General features: G+C 42.6%; 1 protein-coding gene across 3 annotated transcripts in view; it reads right to left on the bottom strand.

Moving 5' to 3' along the window:
- Positions 1-20,949, bottom strand: part of rsph4a (radial spoke head component 4A) — a 28,690-nt gene extending 7,741 nt beyond the window's left edge. Inside the window, exons 1-3 of one of the 3 annotated variants that reach the window (XM_072270306.1) lie at positions 20,327-20,949; positions 10,496-10,730; positions 327-1,082 (exon numbers count right to left, since the gene is read on the bottom strand). In XM_072270306.1, coding sequence (XP_072126407.1) covers positions 327-1,082; positions 10,496-10,730; positions 20,327-20,526 — 1,191 coding nt within the window. In that variant the 5' untranslated portion in view covers positions 20,527-20,949. The remainder of the gene's footprint in view (positions 1-326; positions 1,083-10,495; positions 10,731-20,326) is intronic. The other 2 variants (XM_072270305.1, XM_072270304.1) reach the window with 2 other exon arrangements.
- Positions 20,950-21,293: the final 344 nt, after the last annotated feature.

Here is a 21,293-nt window from a genome sequence, read left to right as displayed (position 1 = left end):
TAACATTGCATTTCAAATAATTCTTGGCTGTCTATGCTTCTACAATCACCATGCAGGTCAGACTGTCTCACTCCAGCCAACTGCATCGCTCTTACAGATCCTTAGGTATGCCATGCACATGAATCTTTAAATGCACCAGATTGACAGAGTGGGACACCGAGCTCAATTCACAGCATGCTCTGTATTATTTAAACATTGATCATAAAATTAGTACTTTCCATATGCATAGCAAAACCTCTTTTCACTGGGGCACAGTGTATATGCATGAAGGATGAAGATAACACAATATTGAAATAAATCACAACTTGCAAGTGTCAATATCACACCTGTGGAAGGATGTGCTGTGTATGATGGACCCAATTCGCCAGGTTGTCCAAGAGCTCTGGTACTGGAATTCCTTCAAATTCTGAATTCTCTTCGTAGTTCTCCCTCACCAGCCCTTCCTCTTCCTCCTCCTCCTCTTCTCCAAACTGATAGAATCCCAGTGGGCTGATCTGAGTACCAGCAGATATCCGGGCAATCTGTGCCCTCAAGTAGTTAATCTCATTCCCTGGAAAGGGTGGGTAACTGATGACAGGAGCATCCAAGCTGCCAGTGAAAAACTTCTTGATCTTCCTGGCTACTGTGATTTGGGCTGGTGTAACCGGAGGTAGTTTGGTCCAAACCTTGCCTGGTTTACTACAAACAAAATACGTATATTTGTTTGTGCCAGAGCGGTTGTCCTCCTTTGGGATAATTGGTGGTGGTTTATATGTTGATGCTGGGGGCTTGTCTTCCACTACCTCTCCCTCTTCCTCTGTATCTTGCTCAGTGTCCTCTTTCGCCTCTTCCTCTTCTTTATCCTCTTCTAACATTTCCTCTGTGTCTTCCTCCCCTTCCCGGAACTCCACCTCTGCTACGATGTAATTCCCTTTGAGTCCCATGATCTTACCCCAGAACCGGCATTTCTGCAGTGGCTGTGTGTCTACTAGCTGCTTTAGTGCCAGGAAAATGCGATACATCTCGTTCTTGCTGAGGCCCACTCCTGCCTGCTCAAAGTAAAAGGCCATTTCCATCACATTTGGGAGAGGAGTCTCCAGCTGCTGGAAAAGACACAAGAAGAAGAATATAGACAAGAATGTACCAAAAGAGAGAAAAAATGCTTGCTAATTTTTTGCAGAAATTTTCACAACCACAGAACGTCTCAGATCGTTTGAGAGCTAATGCATTTTTTCAGGCGTGATTTCTGCATAACGTGGACATGAACGGGACACTCAGATGGTAAGCTGCCTCCCAGGTGCCGGGGTCAATGTGCTCAAAAAGCTGAAAGACCTAAAGGTATATAAGTCACCTGGGCAAGATGAACTGCACCCTAGGGTTCTGAAAGAGGTAGCATTGGAGATTGTGGTGGCATTAGTAAAGATACTTCAAAAATTATTGGACTCTAGTGTGGTGCCAGAGGACTGGAAAATTGAAAATGTCAGAAAGGAAGAAGGCAGCAGAAAGGAAATTATAGACCAGTTGGCCTGACCTCAGTGGTTGGGAAGATGTTAAGAGTCAATTGTTAAGGATGAGGTGATGGAATACTTGGTGACACAGGACAAGATAGAACAAAGTCAGCATCGTTTCCTTCAGGGAAAATCCCGCCTGACAAATCTGTTGGAATTCTTTGATGAGATTACAAGTAGGATAGATAAAGGGGATGCATTAGATGTTGTATATTTGGACTTTCAGAAGGCCTTTGACAAGGTGCCGCACATGAGGCTGCTTACCAAGTTAAGAGCCCATGGTATTACAGGAAAGTTACTAACATGGTTAGAGCATTGGCTGATTGGTAGGAGGTAGCGAGTGGGAATAAAAGGATCCTTTGCTGGTTGGCCGTCAGTGACTAGTGGTGTTTCCCAGGGGTTGGTGTTGGGACCACTTCTTTTTATGCGGTATATAAATGATTTAGGTGAAGGAATAGATGACTTTGTTGCTAAGTTTGCAGGTGATACGAAGATTGGTGGAGGGGCAGGTAGTGTTGAGGAAACAGGTAGAATGCAGAAGGACTTAGACAGATTAGGAGAATAGGCAAGAAAGTGGCAAATGAAATACAATGTTGGAAAATACAAGGTCATGCACTTTGGTAGTAGAATAAATGTGTGGACTATTTTCTAAATGGGGAAAAAAATCCAGGAAACTGAGATGCAGATAGACTTGGGAGTCTGTACAGAACACCCTAAAGGTTGACTTGCAGGTCGAGTCCGTGGTGAGGAAAGCAAATGCCATGTTAGCATTCATTTCAAGAGGTCTAGAATACAACAGCAAGGATGTGATGCTGAGGCTTTATAAGGCACTGGTGAGGCCTCTAACTGAGTACTGTGAAGAGTTTTGGGCCCCTCATCTTAGAAAAGATGTGCTGGCATTGAAGAGGATTCAGAGGAGGTTCACAAGGATGGTTCCAGGAATGAAAGGGTTATCATATGAGGAACGTTTGATGGTTCTGGGTCTGTACTCGCTGGAATTCAGAAGGATGAGGGGGGGATCTCATTGAAATCTTTTGAATGTTGAAAGGCCTAGACAGAGTAGATGTGGAAAGGATGTTTCCCATGGTGGGAGAGTCTAGGACAAGAAGGCACAGCCTCAGGATAGAGGAGCGTCCTTTCAAAAATGAGATGCAGAAAAATTTCTTGAGCCAAAGGATGATGAATTTGTGGAATCTGTTGCCACAGGCAGCTGTGGAGGCCAGGTCGCTGGGTGTATTTAAGGCAGAGATTGATAGATTCTTGATTAAATATGGCATCAAAGGTTACGGAGAGAAGGCCGGGAACTGGGGTTGGGGAGGAGAAAAAAAGGGATCAGCCATGATTGAATGTGGAACAGACCCAATTGGCCAGATGGCCTAATTCCACTCCTATGTCTTATGGTCTTATTAAAGACCCTCATCATCCAAGACACACCTTCTTCTCATTACCATAAGACATTGGGACAGAATTAGGCCATTCGATCTATCACTACCATTATGGAGGAGTAACACGAGCCTAAAGATGTGCACTCATCTTTTTAGAAACAGCTTCTTTGCCTCTGTCAACAGATTACTGAGCAATCAGTGACCCCACGAACATGAACACTACCTCACTATTCCTCTTTTGCACTATTTACTTTTACTGTAACTTACAGTAATTTTTTAAACTTGCACTGTATGGCTGCCACTAAACAATAAATTTAATGACATATATCAGTGCTAATAAACCTGATTCTGATTCTAGGAGACATTATAGTCATTTACAATGCAGTAAGTTTCCCCATACAAGAATAACAATATTATTCATCTTAGAGATGTTACTGAAAAATAATTACTCATTAGGACACAAGGCAGAAAACTGCTACCTCTTCATCTAAACAGCACTGTTGGAGTTATGGTATTCACCTGAAGGAACTACGGTAGTGTAGTGATCAGCGTGACATCGGAGTTCAGAGTGGCATCGGAGTTCAGAGTTGAACTCTGACATCATATGGTAAGGAGTATGCACGTCCCTCCCAATGAACTGCCTGGTTAGAAGGTTAATTGGTCATTGTAAATCATCTTGTGATTATGCTAGGGTTAAATAAGTGGGTTGCTAGCAGGTACTGCTTGTTGGACCAGAAGGGCCTCTTCCATACTAAGTAAAAATAAAGGGGTTTACTGTCCCTAGTAAAAGACGGTATCTCTGACAGTGTGGAACCCCATCACTTTGTACTGGAGCGTCAGCTGAGATTCACTGCTCAAGTCCCTTCCGATTCATGAGAATTACTATTTGGCCCATTGGATCCATGCCAGCTTCTCACCCAGCAGCTGCATCAGTCTTATTCCACCCCCCACCCCACCCCTAATTATCCCCCTGTAGCTTTGCAATTTATTTTCTGTCACACTCATTAATGCCTCAGTTTCCATATACCTAAATTAACCTACTAGCACAGCTGTGTCCGTACTGATACTAAAGAGGCATGAAGAAGGCTCAAAGTACTGAGGCTCAGAATGTCTGGATTCACTATTATGAATTAATTATAGAATGACAGAGCAGTCAATGCTGTGTTCTTGTTAAAGTATGATAGATTTTTAGCAAAACTGAAGCTGATGAGGTTAATGAGATTGTAACTGTTTAATACCAAACTGGCTAAAGGCAGGAGGAGAAAATAATAATGAACAATCTACGAGGGGCACTGCCACAAGAAAGCAGCTTCTATCATCATGGATCTCCACCAGCCAGGCCATGCGATCTTCTCACTGCTGCCATCAGGAAGAAGGAACAGGGGCCTCAGGACCCATACCAGCAGGTTCAGAAACAGTTGTTACCCTTAACCCCATCAGCCTTTTGCATCAGATGGGTTAACTCCACTTAGCACTGAAGTGATTCCACAATTTATAGACTCACTTTCAAGGTCTCTATAATTCCTGCTCTCAATATTACTTTTTTTTTTATTTGCTTTGTTTGTATTTGCACTATTTGTCTCTTGCACGTTGATTGTCAGTTTTTGTCTGTAGTTTTCCAGTGATTCTGTTGTATTTCTGTCATCTACTGTGAATGTCTGCAAGAAAATGAATCTTAAGGTGGTATATGGTTATATTTGCATACTTTCATAATAAATTTACTTTCAGGTTCTCCAGTTTTTTTGAGTCCAAAGGAAAGTCTGCAATGGCTTCCACCAGAGGTCAGTATTGGACCTTCTAGTCTGAAATGAATTAACAACCTGAATTTTTGTACATAGAGTAACTTTTCAAATAGCAATGAATCTGGAAACATAGTAAACAGAAGGATTTAAATAGATTAATTAATCATAGATGAAATTTAATAGTGCAGAGAACTATGGCGAGGTAATTTCAGCGGAAACAGCAATACAAACAAAATTGTACCATTTTAAAGGTGTTTCAAGGACAGATAAAGATGGTGAAATGTACATTCCAATCTTTGAAAGTGGCAAAACAAATTCTAAAAAACACTGGTGGCAACAAAAGAAGCCTCCATATAGCACACAAGGCTCTTGAAGAACCTATCACTCCACCAGCCTCCGCGTGCAGCACATAACAGTTAAAAAAAAACTTTATATTTTATTGTCGCCAAACAATTGGTACTAGAACGCACAATCATCATGGTGATATTTGACTCTGCGCTTCACACTCCCTGGACTACAAATATTAAGTATTAAAAATATTAAAAATAGTTAAAATTAGTAAATATTAAAATATTAAATTATAAATCATAAATAGAAAATAGAAAAATGGGAAGTAAGGTAGTGCAAAAAAACCGAGAGGCAGGTCTGCATATTTGGAGGGTACGGCCCAGATCCGGGTCAAGATCCGTTCAGCAGTCTTATCACAGTTGGAAAGAAGCTGTTCCCAAATCTGGCCATACGAGTCTTCAAGCTCCTGAACTTTGTCCTGGAGGGAAGAGGGACGAAAAGTGTGTAATCCTCCATAACTTCCGCCATCTCCAATGGGATCCCACCACCAAGCATATCCTTCTCTCCCCACACTTGCTGCTTTCCTCAGGGATTGCTCCCTATGTGACTCCCTTGTTTATTCATCCCTCCCCACTGATCTCCCTCCTGGTACTACACCTGCCCCTACACCTCCTCCCTCACTACCATTCAGGACCCCAAACAGTCCGTCCAGGTGAGGCAACACTTCACCTGAGAGTCTGTTGGGGTCACCTAGTGTATCTGGTGCTCCCGGCGTGGCCCACTGTATATTGGTGAGTTTCAATGTAGATCGAGAGACCATTTCACCGAGCATCTATGCTCCATCCACCAGAAAAAGTGGGATCTCCCAGCGGCCACCCATTATAATTCCACTTCCCATTCCCATTCCAACATGTCAGTCCATGGCTTCCTCTGCTGCCATGATGAGGCCACAATCAGGTTGGAGGAGCAACATCTTATATTGCATCTGGGGTCCCTCCAAACTGATGGCATGAACATCCAGTAATTTCTCAAACTTCCAATAATGGCCCCCTCCCCCTTTCCCTCATCATTCCCCATCCCCATTTCCCTCTCCTTACCTGCCCATCACCCTCCAGTGCTCCTCCCCTTTCCCTTTCTTCCATGGCCTTCTGTTCTCTCCTATCAGATTCTCCTTTCTCCAACCCAATCTTTCACCAAGCAACTTCCCAGCTCTTTATTTCACCCCTCCATCCTCCTGATTTCACTTACCTACCAATCTTGTATTTCTTCCTCCCCTCCCCCCCACCTTCTTACTCTGACTTCTCATCTTTTTCTCCAGTTCTGATGAAGGGTCTCAGCAATTTACTCTTTTCCCTAGATGCTGCCTGGCCTGCTGAATTCCTCCAGCATCTTGTGTGTGTTTGCTTGGATTTCCAGCATCTGCAGATTTTCTCTTGATTGAGATTAACAGACTGGTGTCGAGACTTGACCAGAAATGTCAACTGTCCATTCCCTCCATAGATGTTGCCTGATGCATTGAGTTCCTCCAGCACTTTATTATCTTGCTCCAGAGACCAGCATTTTCAGTCTCTTGTGTCTCCAATTGTTCATAATAACTTTACTTCGATAATAAATTTACTTTGAACTTTTCATATAACTGGTTAGACTTCAGATGGAGTACTGTTCTGGGCTTGGGGAAGATGTAGATGTTTTCTTCAATGGTATCAGGTATGAAAGATGTGAGTTACAGTATATGGAAAAGATGGAGAAGCAGAGAATACATAGAACAGTACAGCAAAGTTACAGGCCATTAAGCCCACAATGCCAACCTCTTCTGCTCATATATGATCGATATCCCTCCATTCCTTGTCTAACAGTCTCTTAAACACCACTATCATATCTACAGCCACCTTTGCAGCCTTGCAGCCCCTTCAAGGCACTTACTACTCTGGGTATCAAAAAACCTGCCCTACACATCTCATTTAAAAGTTCCTCCTCTCAGCCTAAAATGCATGTCCTCTACTACTTGACAGTAGTTTTAGAATGCTTTCAGTAGAGAACATAAGGTGGTGCTCAAAACCTTGAATGGTTTTAGCTGTAAATACAAGGAGAAATGGGTACTAATCATAGTTGCAAGATAATTCCCAAAATTATTGTAGACTGCAACAGGAAAGAAAAATCAATGGCCTGTACAACCCCTTCTGAAACTTCTTAGGAGACGTCAGTGAGAAGCACTTCTGAACAGCCCGAGAGCTGAGGGCAATTAGACCGTAAGACCATAAGACATAGGAGCAGAATTCGGCCATTTGGCCCATTGAGTCATTCAATCGTGACTGATTCTTTTTTTTGTCTCCTCCTCAACCCCAGTTCCCAGCCTTCTCCCCGTAACCTTTAATGCCATATCCAGTCAAGAACCTATCAATCTCTGCCTTAAATACACCCAACGACCTGGCCTCCACAGCTGCATGTGGAAACAAATTCCACAAATCCACCACCCTCTGGTTAAAGAAATTTCTTTTCATCTTTGTTTTAAATAGATGCCTCTCTATCCTGAGGCTGTGCCCTTTGTCCTAGACTCCCCCACCATGTGAAACATCCTTTCCACATCTACTCTGTCTAGGCCTTTCAACATTCAAAAGGTTTCTAAATTCCTTCTAAATTCCAGTGAATACAGAACCAGAGCCATCAAACGTTCCTCGTATGATAACCCTTTCATTCCCAGGATCATCCTTGTGAACCTCCTTTGAACCCTCTCCAATGCCAGCACATCTTTTCTTAGATGAGGAGGCCAAAACTGTTCACAATACTTAAAGTGAGGCCTCATCAGTGCCTTATAAAGCCTCAGCATCACATCCCTGCTCTTGTATGCTAGACCTCTTGAAATTAATGCTACATTGCATTGTATTTCTCACCACCAACTCTGCCTGCAAGTTAACCTTTAGGGTGTCTACACAAAGACTCCCAAGTCTTATGCATTTCAGATGTTTAGATTTTCTCCCTGTTTAGAAAATTGTCTACATATTTATTTCTATTACCAAAGTACATGACCAAGAATTTTCCAACATTGAATTTCATTTGGCATTCTCCTAATCTGTCTAAGTCCTTCTGCAGCCTACCTGGTTCCTCAACACTACTTGCTCCTTCACTAATCTTCGTATCATCTGCAAATTTGGCAACAAAGCCATCTATTCCATCATTGATATACAGCATAAAAAGAAGCAGTCGCAACACCGAACCCTGCGGAACGCCACTAGTCACTGGCAGCCAACCAGAAAAGGATCCTTTTATTCCCACTCGCTGCCTCCTACTACTCAGCCAATGCTCTAACCATGCCATTAGCTTTGCTGTAATACCATGGGCTCTGAACTTGGTAAGCAGCCTCATGTGTAGCACCTTGTCAAAGGTCTTCTGACAGTCCAAATATACAACATCCATTGCGTCCCCATTATCTATCCTACGTGTAGTGTCCTCAAAAAATTCCAACAGGTTCATCAGGCAAGATTTTCCCTTAAGGAAACCCTACTGACTTTGCTTTATCTTGTTCTGTGTCACCAAGTACTCCATTACCTCATCCTTAACAATTGACTCTAACACCTTCCCAACCATGAGGTCAGGCTAACTGGTCTATAATTTATTTTCTTCTGCCACTTTCCTTTCTTGAATAGTGGAGTAACATTTGTAATTTTCCAGTTCTCTGGCACTATACCAGGGTCCGATGAATTTTTGAAAGATCATTACTAATGCCTCCACAATCTCCTCTGCTACCTCTTTCAGAACCCTAGGGTGCAGCTCATCTGGTCCGGGTGACTTATGTACCCTTAGTCTTTCAGCTTTTTGATCACCTTTTCCCTTGTAATAGTAACTGCATTCACTTCTCTTCCCTCACACCCTTCAACATCTGGCACACTGCTAGTGTCTTCCACAGTGAAGACTGATGCAAAATACTCATCTAGTTCATCTTCCATCTCCTTGGCCCCCGTTATTATTTCTCTGGCTTCATTGTCTAACAGTCCTAAACCCACTCTCATCGCTCTTATTTTTTTATATATATACTTAAAAAGCTTTTACTATCCACTTTGATGTTGTTTGCAAGCTTGCTTTCATATTTAATCTTTTCCCTCATAATTCTTTTATGTTGGGTTTTAAAAGCTTCCCAATCCTCTGTTTTCCCGCTAGTTTTAGATTTGTTGGATGCCCTCTCTTTTGATTTTACACTAGCTTTGACTTCCCTTGTCAGTCACAGTTGTACTATTTTGCCATTTGAGTATTTCTTCATTTTTGGAATGCATCTGTCCTGATTTTTCCCAGAATCTCACGTCATTGCTGCCCTGCCAGCATCTCCTTCCAGTTTACTTTTGCCAACTGCTCTCTCATACCACTGTAATTTCCTTCACTCCACTGAAACACCACTATGTCAGACTTTACTTTCTCCCTATAAAATTTCAATCATATTGTGATCACTGTCTCCTATGGGTTCTTTTATCTTGAGCTCCCTAATCACCTCTGGTTCATTACATAACACCCACTCCACTATAGCTGATCTCCTAGTAGGCTCAACATCAAACTGCTCTAAAAAGCCATTTCATAGGCATTCAACAAACTCACTCTCTTGAGATCTATTTCCAATCTGATTTTCCCAATCGACATGTTGAAATCTTCCATGATTATCATAATATTGCCCTTTCGATACACCTTTTCTATTTCCTGTTGTAATCTGTGGTCCACATCCCAGCTACTGTTGCATGCCTGTATATAACTGCCATCAAGGTCCTTTTACCCTTAACTAATTGTTCTTGTTTGATTACCCTGACATTAATCAGTTGACTCAAATTTCAAAAAAGTTCATTGTTTTGCAGGCATTCACAGTAGAACAGAGAAATACAACAGAATCAATGAAAAACTACACACACAACAAACAACCAATGCAACTGTCTTGTTATGATAACATAAGTTATTGACTCCTTGAAAGGAAGCTCAAAAGTTGTGGAATCAGTTTAGGGTTGAGATGAGTGAAGTTATCTACAGTGGTTCAGGAGCCTGATAGTTGAGGGTTCATAACTGTTCCTGAACCTGCTGATGTGGGACTTGAGGCCCCTGTACCTTCTTCCTGATGGCAGCAGTAAGAAAAGAGCATGGTCTGGATGGTGGGGGTCTTTGATGATGAATGCTGCCTCTTTGTGGCAGCACTCCTTGTAGATGTGCTCAGTGCTGGGGAGCACTTTGCCTGTGATGGACTGGACTTTTCCATTCATAGGCTTTGGTGCTTCCATACCAGCTTGTGATGCAACTGGTCAGGATACTAGAGTACAGGAATGAATTCCCTGGTGTGATATACAAAGAGTCATCAGTGAGCTGTTGGTACCTACCGTTGATCCTCCACACTACACCACTCATTCAGCCTCCGTATATTTCTGTTCCACAATACCTGGCATCTGCTGTCTTCCCAATTTGTTATATCTACTTAGTGACAATTTAGTGAAAAGGACAGAAAAGGAATAATGAAGACCAGTGTTGTGTAAGTAAAAGTAATTTGTGGGCAGAACATTTCCAGGAATTTCTGGGCTAAATTATCACCAAAGACTCTAAATCACTTGATCAGGAAAACGGTATTTACCACTTCTTCCTCATGATCCACTCCCTCTTCTTCCTCCACTGCCTTGATAAAGAGGGATTTCTGAACTTCCGCTAAACTGTATGCCAATGAAATTTCATATTCATCTCGCAGCGTGTCTATCTTCTTGAAGAACTGTAACTTCTTGATTCTTCTGCTGATATCTTCGATGATGTCCACAGCATTGACAGGCCTTTCATCCAGCACCTTGGTTATCAACTCAGAGAGATGATCATAGCTAAAAGGGAAGTAACAAAGAGATTAAAGAATTTCATGTTACCTCCTACCGGATACATTCTTTTTACTTCTTTTAAACCTTCCCTTCCGTTTTCTTGCTTTCTTTCTCCCTCTGGAATATCTGCCTAATATATATATATGTTTTCTTGAAAAACACGCATAAAAGGCTAAAGGAACTCTACAAAATCAAACACAGGTACCTGTGATCCTCATTGGCTCTAAACTAGGAAGCTTGGAAATGAAGCTAGGAACTATTGAGCACGAGTATCGGACGTGGGTATGATACTTCTCAGCATCTGCAGAAACCTTGGGTTTATGTATTTTTCCTTTGCTGTTTCTGCCTATCACCAACCACAATCTCTAACTTCTCCTCCAGTAGCTCATCATCCCACACCTTACCCGATTTCACCTATGACCCAACAGCCATGATCTCTAACTCCGTCCCTCTCCTTCCTCGCTCCATCTGCCCATCAATCTTCACCTCACCACGCCCCATCCCCCCCCCATCTCTTTGTACTAGTTAACTATCTTGCACACTCTTGGTTCTGACACAGGATCTGACCCAAAATCTCGACCATCCCTCTTCCTCTGCAGATGCTGCCTGACATGCAGTTTCTCACCCTAGTTTGTACAGTGGTCAAAGCAGCTGAAGTGGGAACAGTGCAGTTTTACACACTATGACCTCATTATAAACCTTAGTCTGTAACTTCAATATGGGTTGCAGCAGTTCAAATAAGCTGATAAGCACCATCTTCTCAAGGCCAATTGGAGGGGGACTATAAACACCGATACTCACTGCCTGCAGATTGATTCTTAGAAATTAAATCTTGGGGCTTTCTATCTCTTATTCAGTAGTGCAGATTAAAATTCATACATTGCACAGGAATCAGTGCAAGGTATCAACCAAGCCGTGAGCAGTCATTGCCTTTCAGGAAGGCTGCATGGATGAAGAGTCTCACCCACTATGTTGAGATTCTGGGAAGGACAGTGGGTAGTGTGTATTGGTAGGAAGCACATGTAGAATGATGTCAATGTAGTTAGAACAAAGATCAAAACTCTGGAAGAACAGCTGTTAGCTACATACATTCACAGGAAAGATAGCACATAAAAGAAACTTTGGAGGTTAAAGTAAGGTTTCTTGTTATATATTTTATCCTACCAAAGAACACCGTAAATCCTATAACTTCCCCACACACTGGAGTAGGAATCAATGTCACAGATTAAGTAAATACTTTACTGAATTCAGGATGATGTTGTTGCCCAAGACTGATAAGAACATGGTATTTGTCAACATGGGTAGATGCATTTAAGTAGAGACATAGGACAGAAGAAGGAACCACCATTCCTTGGTTTACAGAAGGCATAAACAAAAGAGATTCTTTAGATGCTGGAAATCCAGAGTAACACACACAAAATGTTGGCGGAACTCAGGTCAATGAAAATGAACAAACAGTCTACGTTTTGAGCTGAGACTCGTCATTAGGACTGGAAAGAAGGGGAAAGATGCCAGAATATAAGGGCAGGGGAAGCTGAAGGAGGACAAGCTGGAAGCTGATATGTCAAGCCAGGTGCCTGGGAAAGGTAAAGGGCTGAGAAGAAAGAATCTGATAGGAGAGAGAGAAAGGGAAGAGAGTGGGGCAACAGGGGAAGTGAAGGCAGGTAAGGGGAAGAGGTGAGAAGCCAGAGTGGGGAATAGAAGAAGAGGGAACGGAGAGGGGAGAAGAAAAAAAACAGAAAAGAAGGAGGAGGAAAAATTGATGTTCCTGTCATCAGGTTGGAGGCTACCTAGACAGAACACAAGTTTTCGCTCCTGCACACTGAAAGAAGCCTCATCATGGCAGAAGAGGACTGACATGTCAAAAATGGGAATGGAGGCAGGAATTAAAATAGTGGGCCACAGGGAAATTCCACTTTGGTGGACAGAACAGAATTGCTCGAGAAAGCGGTCTCAGGAGAATGTCATTGAGAGTGACATGTTTGACATCAAAAGGAGCACAAGGGTAAGATAGGGGCAGTTAAGTTAAAAATTACACACAGACATGGGGACAAAAGGACAGAAACCACATTCCTTAGTTTACACAGGGACATGGGGTCAGAAGGAAGGAAGCTACCATACCTTGGATTACACACAGACATGGGAACAAAAGGACGAAAACCAGCCTTCTCAACCAGCAAGTCTCAAAAGGACTTGAGACTTTTTTTTTACCGTGCCCATGGTCTGTTCTTTATCAAATTACAGTATTGCTTTGCACTGTTGTAACTATATGTTATAATTATGTGGTTTTTGTCAGTTTTTTAGTCTTGGTCTGTCTTGTGTTTGTGTGATATCATACTGGAGGAACATTGTATAATTTCTTAATGCATGCATTACTAAATGACGATAAACGAGGACTGCGTGTCCTCATAATCTAATCCAATCCAATCTTTCTGATCACCAGTGCCTGGCTCCCTGTGCTTCCTTCCAGGGACTGAGTCTCAATTGCTGAGCTCCTTTCCACACACCAGGGCCCTAGTTCCCACTCTCCTGGTTCTGTTTTTCACATTACAATTAAGATGAGCAAATTCACTGGAAAATCTATTGTTCTACTTCATTAAGAAGTATTATTAGATAGTTCAGAAAATCTGCTGACACCACCATGTCAGATTAAAAGAGTTTTCATCTACTTCTCTGTACAAAAAGGGGCATGCTATTTGTTACAGTAAAAATTAGCTTTGCAAATAAAATACATGTATCCCAAATAATCAACCTTTAAGTCAAACAGTTGTAAACTGAGGATTTACTATATGCAGAGAGTTAGATAAAAGAGGGTAGGAGGAGGCTCCTGAACCCTGGAGGGCCAGGTGGGCCCCTCTTTGATGAAGCCCTATTCTTAAACTCTATTGTATGTAACTTTAATTTAGTGTTTCTAAAGAGCTACTGAGGAAAAGTAAGGTATCTACTCAAACTATGCTGGGTTCCATAAAATTGAGACTAGGTTGCAGACAAGATGGAGAAAACAGTGGAAAACTAATATTGACTTTTTATTAATAGTGGTAATGTTAATAAAATTCAATGGGTATATTCAGTTATGGGGGAAAAGCACATAAATATTTTTGTTGTCTTGTGGCTGCATTGGGAACCAACTGTTCTCCTTTCTCAGCTGTTATTCTGCAGCAGTGAGCATTCAGCCAGTTAGCCCTGGATGCAAGGAGAATCGGCGAATCCACTCCCTCTCACAGGCCCCCAACATGACTCAGGAGCACATCCCACTGGCCCACTCACTGCTCAGGTCACAGACAACTCTCCAAAACCTCTTCAAACAATCCATCACTCCTCCAACTTCTCCCATTCACTGACAATGGCTGGCCCCTGACACAATTACTTCACGAACCCCCTCTGGAGAAGGTCCACAGGAGGTTTATGAGAATGATCCTGGGAATGAAAGGGTTAATGTATGAGGAATGTTTGATAGCTCTAGGCCTGTACTTGCTGGAATTTAGAAGAATGGGGGGGGGGAATTTCATTGAAACCTATCGAGTATTGAAATGCCTAGAAACAGTGTGAAAAGTTACGGGAAGAATGTGTTGAGAGGAATAATAAATCAGCCATGATGGAACGGCAGAGCAGATTCAGTGGGCTAAGTGGCCTTTTTCTGCTTCTATGTCATAGACTTTAATATTGCTGCCACTATCTCAATGCAATTGCCCTTTCTCTCTGAAGTCAGCACATTTCTGTGAGAAAACAGAAGAGAGAGAAAGAAACAGCAGATTATTGTATGAGGATACAAACGGGGTGGCATTTGGGACCATCAATGGAGAATCTGCAATTTCCACTAAAATACAAAGGCCTTGGTTCTGACTATAAGGGAAACAGAGCCTCTCTGGAGCAACAAGACATATGGATAGAAGTTTCACAAGGTCAATCAATTGCCGTTGTTACTGTGTGATCCTGAATCTCCGGAGGGGAAGGCCCCAAATCCTCGGCTTTGCTTGTTGCTCAGCGGCTGGGATGGAGTCAAAGCACTCAACAGAGATGGTGCTCGGTGTCGAAGGGCTGGCCGGAGGCTCGAAGTTTTCGGACAGACTCAATGTCGGCTATGGTCGGGTGCTTCCAATGCATCGACAGTTGTCGGTGCCTGGAGGTTTATGGCAGAGGTTTCTCTCTTCTGATGCCTGCTATCGGGGACTATCGAGAGTCGATCGGAACCTTGAGACTTTTTTTTACCATTCCCATGGTCTGCTCTTTATCAAATTACGGTATTGCTTTGCACTGCTGTAACTATATATTACAATTATGTGGTCTTGTCAGTGTTAGTCTTTGATTTGTCCTGTTTTTTTTGTGATATCACTCTGGAGGAACATTGTATCATTTCTTAAAGCATGAATGCATTTCTAAATGACAATAAATGAGGACTGAGTGTCCTCATAATCTAAAAAAAACAATGGACCAAAAATATACCACCTATGGCATACCAGAAATGGAATTGGTTTATTATTGGCACATGTACCAAAGAACAGTGAAAAGTTTTGCATACTGTTCAATCAGATTAATTCATTACACAGTGCATTGAGGTTGAATAAAGTAAAACAATAACAATGCAGAGTAAAGTGTAAAAGCTACAGAGAAATTGCAGTGCAGGTTAGCAGTAAAGTGCAAGATCATAACAAGGTAAATTGTGAGGTCAAGAGTCCATCTCATCATACTAGAAAACCATTTAATAGTCTTATAACAGCCGGTTAGAAACTGATCTTGAGCCTGATGGTACGTGTTTTCAGGAACTGTAGTACTGTTTGTGAAAGAATCGCTGAACCAGAAGACCAAGCCATCCTAGATCAATGCTCTATGGAAGGACTGAGTTTAGGCACATCCCTGGTGATCTGAAAATGACAGTTCAACAGACAGTGGAGGTTCAGCAAAAGGAGTAATGAAAGTCAAAGCTGAAAGTTCAAAGTAAATTAATTATCAATGTGTCATGCTGAGTTTCATTTACTTGTGGCATTCATGGGAGAACAAAGATATAGAATCGAATCGATGAACAAAGACTGACAAACAACCAATGTGGAAAAGATAAACTGTGCAAATACAACACAGATAATAATAAATAAATAATACTGAGAACATGAATTGTAGAGTCCTTGAAAGTGAGCCAGCCCAGTGTGGAGGTGTGCGAAGTTGTCCGTGCTGGTCAGTAGACTGACAGGTGAATAATTGCTCCTGAACCTGGTGGTGAGGGTCCTGAGGCGCCTGTACTCCTGATGGCAGCAGTGAGAAGAGAGAATGACCTGGGTGGAAGGGGACCTTGATGAAGCAATCTAAGCCACAACTGTTGACTAAGTCCTTGTGATAATGAATGATTGTACCATCAGGACCGAACAGATAAAAAGGAAGAGTCAGAGAAATTATAAAAGGACTTTCATAGTATGATAATGGAGCAGTAGGTAACCATTCAGCCCTATGACTGTACTTGCCTGCTGTAAGGGCAATAGTTAATTGCCCATCCTCACCCATACCATGTTCTTTTTTCCCCCTCCAAAGTCATATTTGATCCTTTCACTACAATCCTGTTAGGCAAAGTATAATTTCCCTCAATGTCACCTTTGGTACTTCCTCTAATCAACTTAAACAACGCCCCACCCCCTAGTTCTCAACTCTCCCTTGAATGGGAACAGTCTCCCTCTCACTAATTGTGTTACAAAGAACCCTCCTTTTTGAGTAAAGGCCAGCAAAACTGCTTTAAATGTGGAGTAAAAGAAAATTACATTCTAGATGTTAATTGGAAAACTTCTTACAGATCAAAAGATATAACAAAAAAACCCATCAGGGAAGCCTTTGCCCACAGCTCAAATGGAGAATTAAAAACATGGGATCTGATAGCAAGAGTGCCAGTTAGCTGGGATAAATGACAAAGGAAATTGTAAAATCATAACAGGTGGCTGAGTTATGAATCAAAATTCACCATCTGGAAAGACTATCTGGCCCACTTACAACTCATCTGTGGATGATAAAGTTGAGCTGCACTTGCCTTTTGGATATTAGAGCTACTCCAGTTTCCTTCCACACCTAGAAGTCGTGCTGGTTGGAAGATTAATTGAATCGGGGGGAGTAAATGGGTATGGGAGCAAAGCAAGTTAAAGGGAAATAAATGGGGAAAATAAGTTGAATGAACTTGATGGGATGAATGGCCTCTCTTGCATGAGGAAATAAGAATAACATGAGCACACTTGGCTATGTGGTCCAACGTGCAAAGAAGCAACAGCTCATAGCAAAAGACCAAATTAACACTGTGGTGGGGAACTGGTGCAATTGACACTGAATGCTGGAGGGAGGACAGCTGATAATTGACACTGAGTGCTGGAGGTCCTACTAGTACAACAGCTGACATTTGAATCACTCCTTTAACATGGCGAAACAGCCACAGTAGGGCTCAACAGTGAGCCACAGAAGCTGTTTGCATAGGTAATATACAGCCTGGTCAAAGAGCTTTGTGTTAAGGAGGAACACACATAAAAGTTGCTGGTGAACACAGCAGGCCCTTCGTCTCGGCCTGAAACGTCGACTGCACCTCTTCCTAGGGATGCTGCCTGGCCTGCTGCGTTCACCAGCAACTTTTATGTGTGTTGCTTGATTTCCAGCATCTGCAGAATTCCTGTTGTTTGTGTTAAGGAGGACTATTTTGGACTAAAGATATCAATGCCAACTGCAAAGAAGGAAATCTTTGAGTGGGTGACCACCCAACTCAACAGCTGCAGATGCTAATAAGAAAAGCATTAAGATCTTCTTTCGAGTGTGGTTTCGAGGGCCAATTGCATTGGGACAAAAACTATTAGGATGGGAAGCAGCTTATTCCCCCAAGCCATAAGACTATTGCCACCATGCAGGTCTCATCACATAGGAAGCAGGGGTAGCATTATACTGTTTACTTTTTAAACTTGTATTGTATATGCATCTTATTATTTGTTAATCTATTTGTGGTAATATTACAGGACCCAGGCTGTAAAAATGCGGGACAAGCTCTCCTCTACAATCACTCTGAGCACTGGTGCCCCACAAGGCTGTGTACTCAGCCCCCTGCTATACTCACTGTACACCCATGATTGTGTAGCCAAGTTTCCATCAAACTCAATATGTAAGTTTGCTGATGACACAACAATTGTGGGCCGTATCTCGGGTAATGATGAGTTTGAATACAGAGAGGAAATTAAGAAGCTGGCGGCATGGTGCGAAGACAATAACCTATCCCTCAACGTCAGCAAGACGAAGGAATTGGTTGTTGACTTCAGAAGGAGTACCGGACCACACGGCCCAATTTACATGGGTGGTGCGCAAATGGAACAGGTCAAAAGCTTTAAGTTCCTCGGGGTCAATATCACAAATGACCTGACTTGGTCCACTGCCAAGAAGGCCCACCAGCACCTTTACTTCCTGAGAAAGCGGAAAAAATTTGGCCTGTCCCCTAAAACCCTCACTAATTTTTATAGATGCACCGTAGAAAGCATTCTTCTAGGGTGCATCACAACCTGGTATGAAAGTTGTCCTGTCCAAGACCGAAAGAAGCTGCAGAAGATCGAGTACACAGCGCAGCACATCACATAAACTAATCTTCCGTCCGTGGGCTCACTTTACACCACACGCTGTCGGTGCAGTGCTGCCAGGATAATCAAGGACATGACCCACCCAGCCAACACACTTTTCATCCCTCTTCCCTCCAGGAGAAGGTTCAGGAGCTTGAAGACTCGTACGGCCAGATTTGGGAACAGCTTCTTTCCAACTGTGATAAGACTGCTGAATGGATCCTGACCCGGATCTGGGCCGTACCCTCCAAATATTTGGACCTGCGTCTCGGTTATTTTGCACTACCTTACTTTCCCTTTTCTATTTATGATTTATAATTTAGATTTTTTAATATTTACTAGCGATTTGTACTCCAGGGAGCGCGAAGCACAGAATCAAATATCGCTGTGATGATTGTACGCTCTAGTATCAATTGTTTGACAACAATAAAGTATATGTTATGTGTGAGTTATATGCACTGTGTTGTGTCCATTGCTTTGAAGAAACATCGCCTCATTTGCAGATATACATGTGTGCAGTTGAATGACAATGAATTGGAACTTGAAGTAAACCACATAATGTACAAGCACAATGGTATGGGGTTGTGCCGCTGACACACAGCTCCAGTACACCCAAGCTCAATCCTGACCATTGTTGTCTGCACATTCTCAGTGTTTCCACCCACATCCAAAATACCTGCAGGAATGTGGATTATTTTGCCACTTATAAAGGGGTGGAATCAAGGGGGAGTTGATGGGGAGAGTAATATGGAACCAGTGTAAGTAGGTGTTTGATGATTAACACCGAGCCAGTGAACTGAAGAGACTGTTTCCATTGTACGGTGTATGACATTGTGATTCTCTCATTGTACCCAAATTCCGTCATGGGGACAGAGCAAGATGAAGACATGGGAATTTATTAGGAGTGATATTGAGGAAAATGGCTGAGGAGAAATGAGGTATAGATGTGTGATACAATAGGGAAAAGAGTTCTCATGAAAGACTCCCAGAAGATTAACTTACAGGTTGAGTCTGTGGTAGGAAAGGCAATTCAATGTTTGCATTTATTTCAAGGGGAATAGAATATAGAAGCAAGGAGATAATGCTGAGGATTTATAAGACACTGATCAGGCCACTCTTGGATTATTGTCAACAGTTTTCAACCTCATATTTCAGAAAGGATGTGTTGTCATTGGAAAGAGTCCAGAGGAGGTTCACGAGGAGGATTTTGGGGTTATCATATGAGGAGTGTTTGGCAGCTTTGGGCCTGTACTCACTGGAATTTAGGAGAATGCGTGGGGATCTCATTGAAACCTACTGAATGTTGAAAGGACTAGAGAGGGTGAATGTAGAGAGAATGTTTCCTATGGTGGGGGAGGGGGTATCCAGAATTAGAGGGCACAGCCTCAAAATTGAGGGGTGACCTTTTAGAACAGAGGTAAGGAGGAAGTATTTTAGCCAGAGAGTAGTGAATCTGCAGAATGCCACAGACTGCGGTGGAGGCCAAATCCATGGCGGAAGTTGATTGTTTCCTAATCAGTCAGGGCATAAATGCATATGGCAAGAAGGTAGGTGTTTGGGAATGAGTGAGATCCAGGATCAGCCATGATGGAATGACAGAGCAGACTTAATGGGCTGAATGGCCTAATTCTGTTCCTATGTCATGGTCTAAGAAGTAATGAGGCTAAAGTACTGGTGAGCAACACACATCAAAGTTGCTGGTGAACGCAGCAGGCCAGGCAGCATCTCTAGGAAGAGGTACAGTCCAGGTTCACTTCCCACTGCTGCCTGTAAGGAGCTTGTACGCTCTCCCTGTATCCCTGTGGCTTCCTTCCGGGTGCTCCGGTTTTCTCCCACGTCCCAAAGACATACCGGTTGTTAGGTTAATTGGTCATTGTAAATTGTGACATGGCTAGAATTGGGTGGCTCGAAGAGCCTGAAGGGTCTACTTCACGCTGTATATCAATTATAAAACAATAATAATAAAGGAAGGGGAGATGGCAGGGTAGGTGAAGAAATGAACAAAAGTGACATTTGGTAATTCAAGCTTTACATTTAAGTACTCACAGATTCAGATTAGATATAGTGCTTTTCTGTAACAAATAAGCCTTTGCATTTCGGATCATAGTTTGACTTGCAAAATCCAGCTTTAGATCAGGCTCCGTTTGCACCAGCTTCTCCTCGCTGTTTTCGGCGCTGGGCGCTTCGCTCTGTCGCGCTGACTCTCTCCGCTTTGGGCTAGCCACTTTACCTGTAGTCTCTGTCATCTTTGTATCCTCTTTAGCTGCCTGTAATTTCCTTCCCCTCTGACACCTTCTGCTTCTCTAATTTCAGTTTATTTTCTCCATTGCCATTATTTCCATATAATTCTGCTTCTATTTCGCTACTTTATTGTACTCTCCCACTATTTTACTTTTCACCTATCTTTCTGATACACTGCAATACAGATCCGTTCTCTTTAATCACACTTCCAATTATCTATCACTTAAACCCCTACAACTCGATTACATCAGAGTGTTAGCCTCTCCTCTCAGTAACAAAATGCTCCCGTTTAATACCTTTTTTTAAAAAAAATTGACACTCTTTTCACCCTATAATGAACTCCCTCCCTCCTCCCGTCACCACCCTATTTTTCTTCTACTCCAAGGCCCAGGCAGGCCGGGCCTACCAATCTCCAGGGCGACGGTTGCTATCATTCGATGCGTTGCTAGGTGAAACCAAACAACGCCAATGCGTCTCTTCGCTGCTAGGGAGAGCGTTCCAGTACGAACGTCTTGCGTCATCACGACTCACTGAAGGACAGCCGACGTCAAGGTGAGCGTGCAATTACCTACGTCTTACATCTTTGGAGCTTACTGCTGGGCGTCAAGGTGAGCTGTACGTCTTACGTTATTGCGGACGACAGCGAAGGTCTCGACGCCGTCAAGGTGAGCATGCCATAACGTACGCCCGACGTCATCGCGGCGTACAGCGAACGACCGATTAGCCTCAAGGTGAGCGTTCGACAATCTATGTCATCAAGCTTACGGAGAAG

This window comes from Mobula birostris, chromosome 10 (genome assembly GCF_030028105.1).
Source record: "Mobula birostris isolate sMobBir1 chromosome 10, sMobBir1.hap1, whole genome shotgun sequence".
Classification (NCBI taxonomy): Eukaryota; Metazoa; Chordata; class Chondrichthyes; order Myliobatiformes; family Myliobatidae; genus Mobula; species Mobula birostris.
This window is presented reverse-complemented; position numbering and strand designations above follow the sequence as displayed.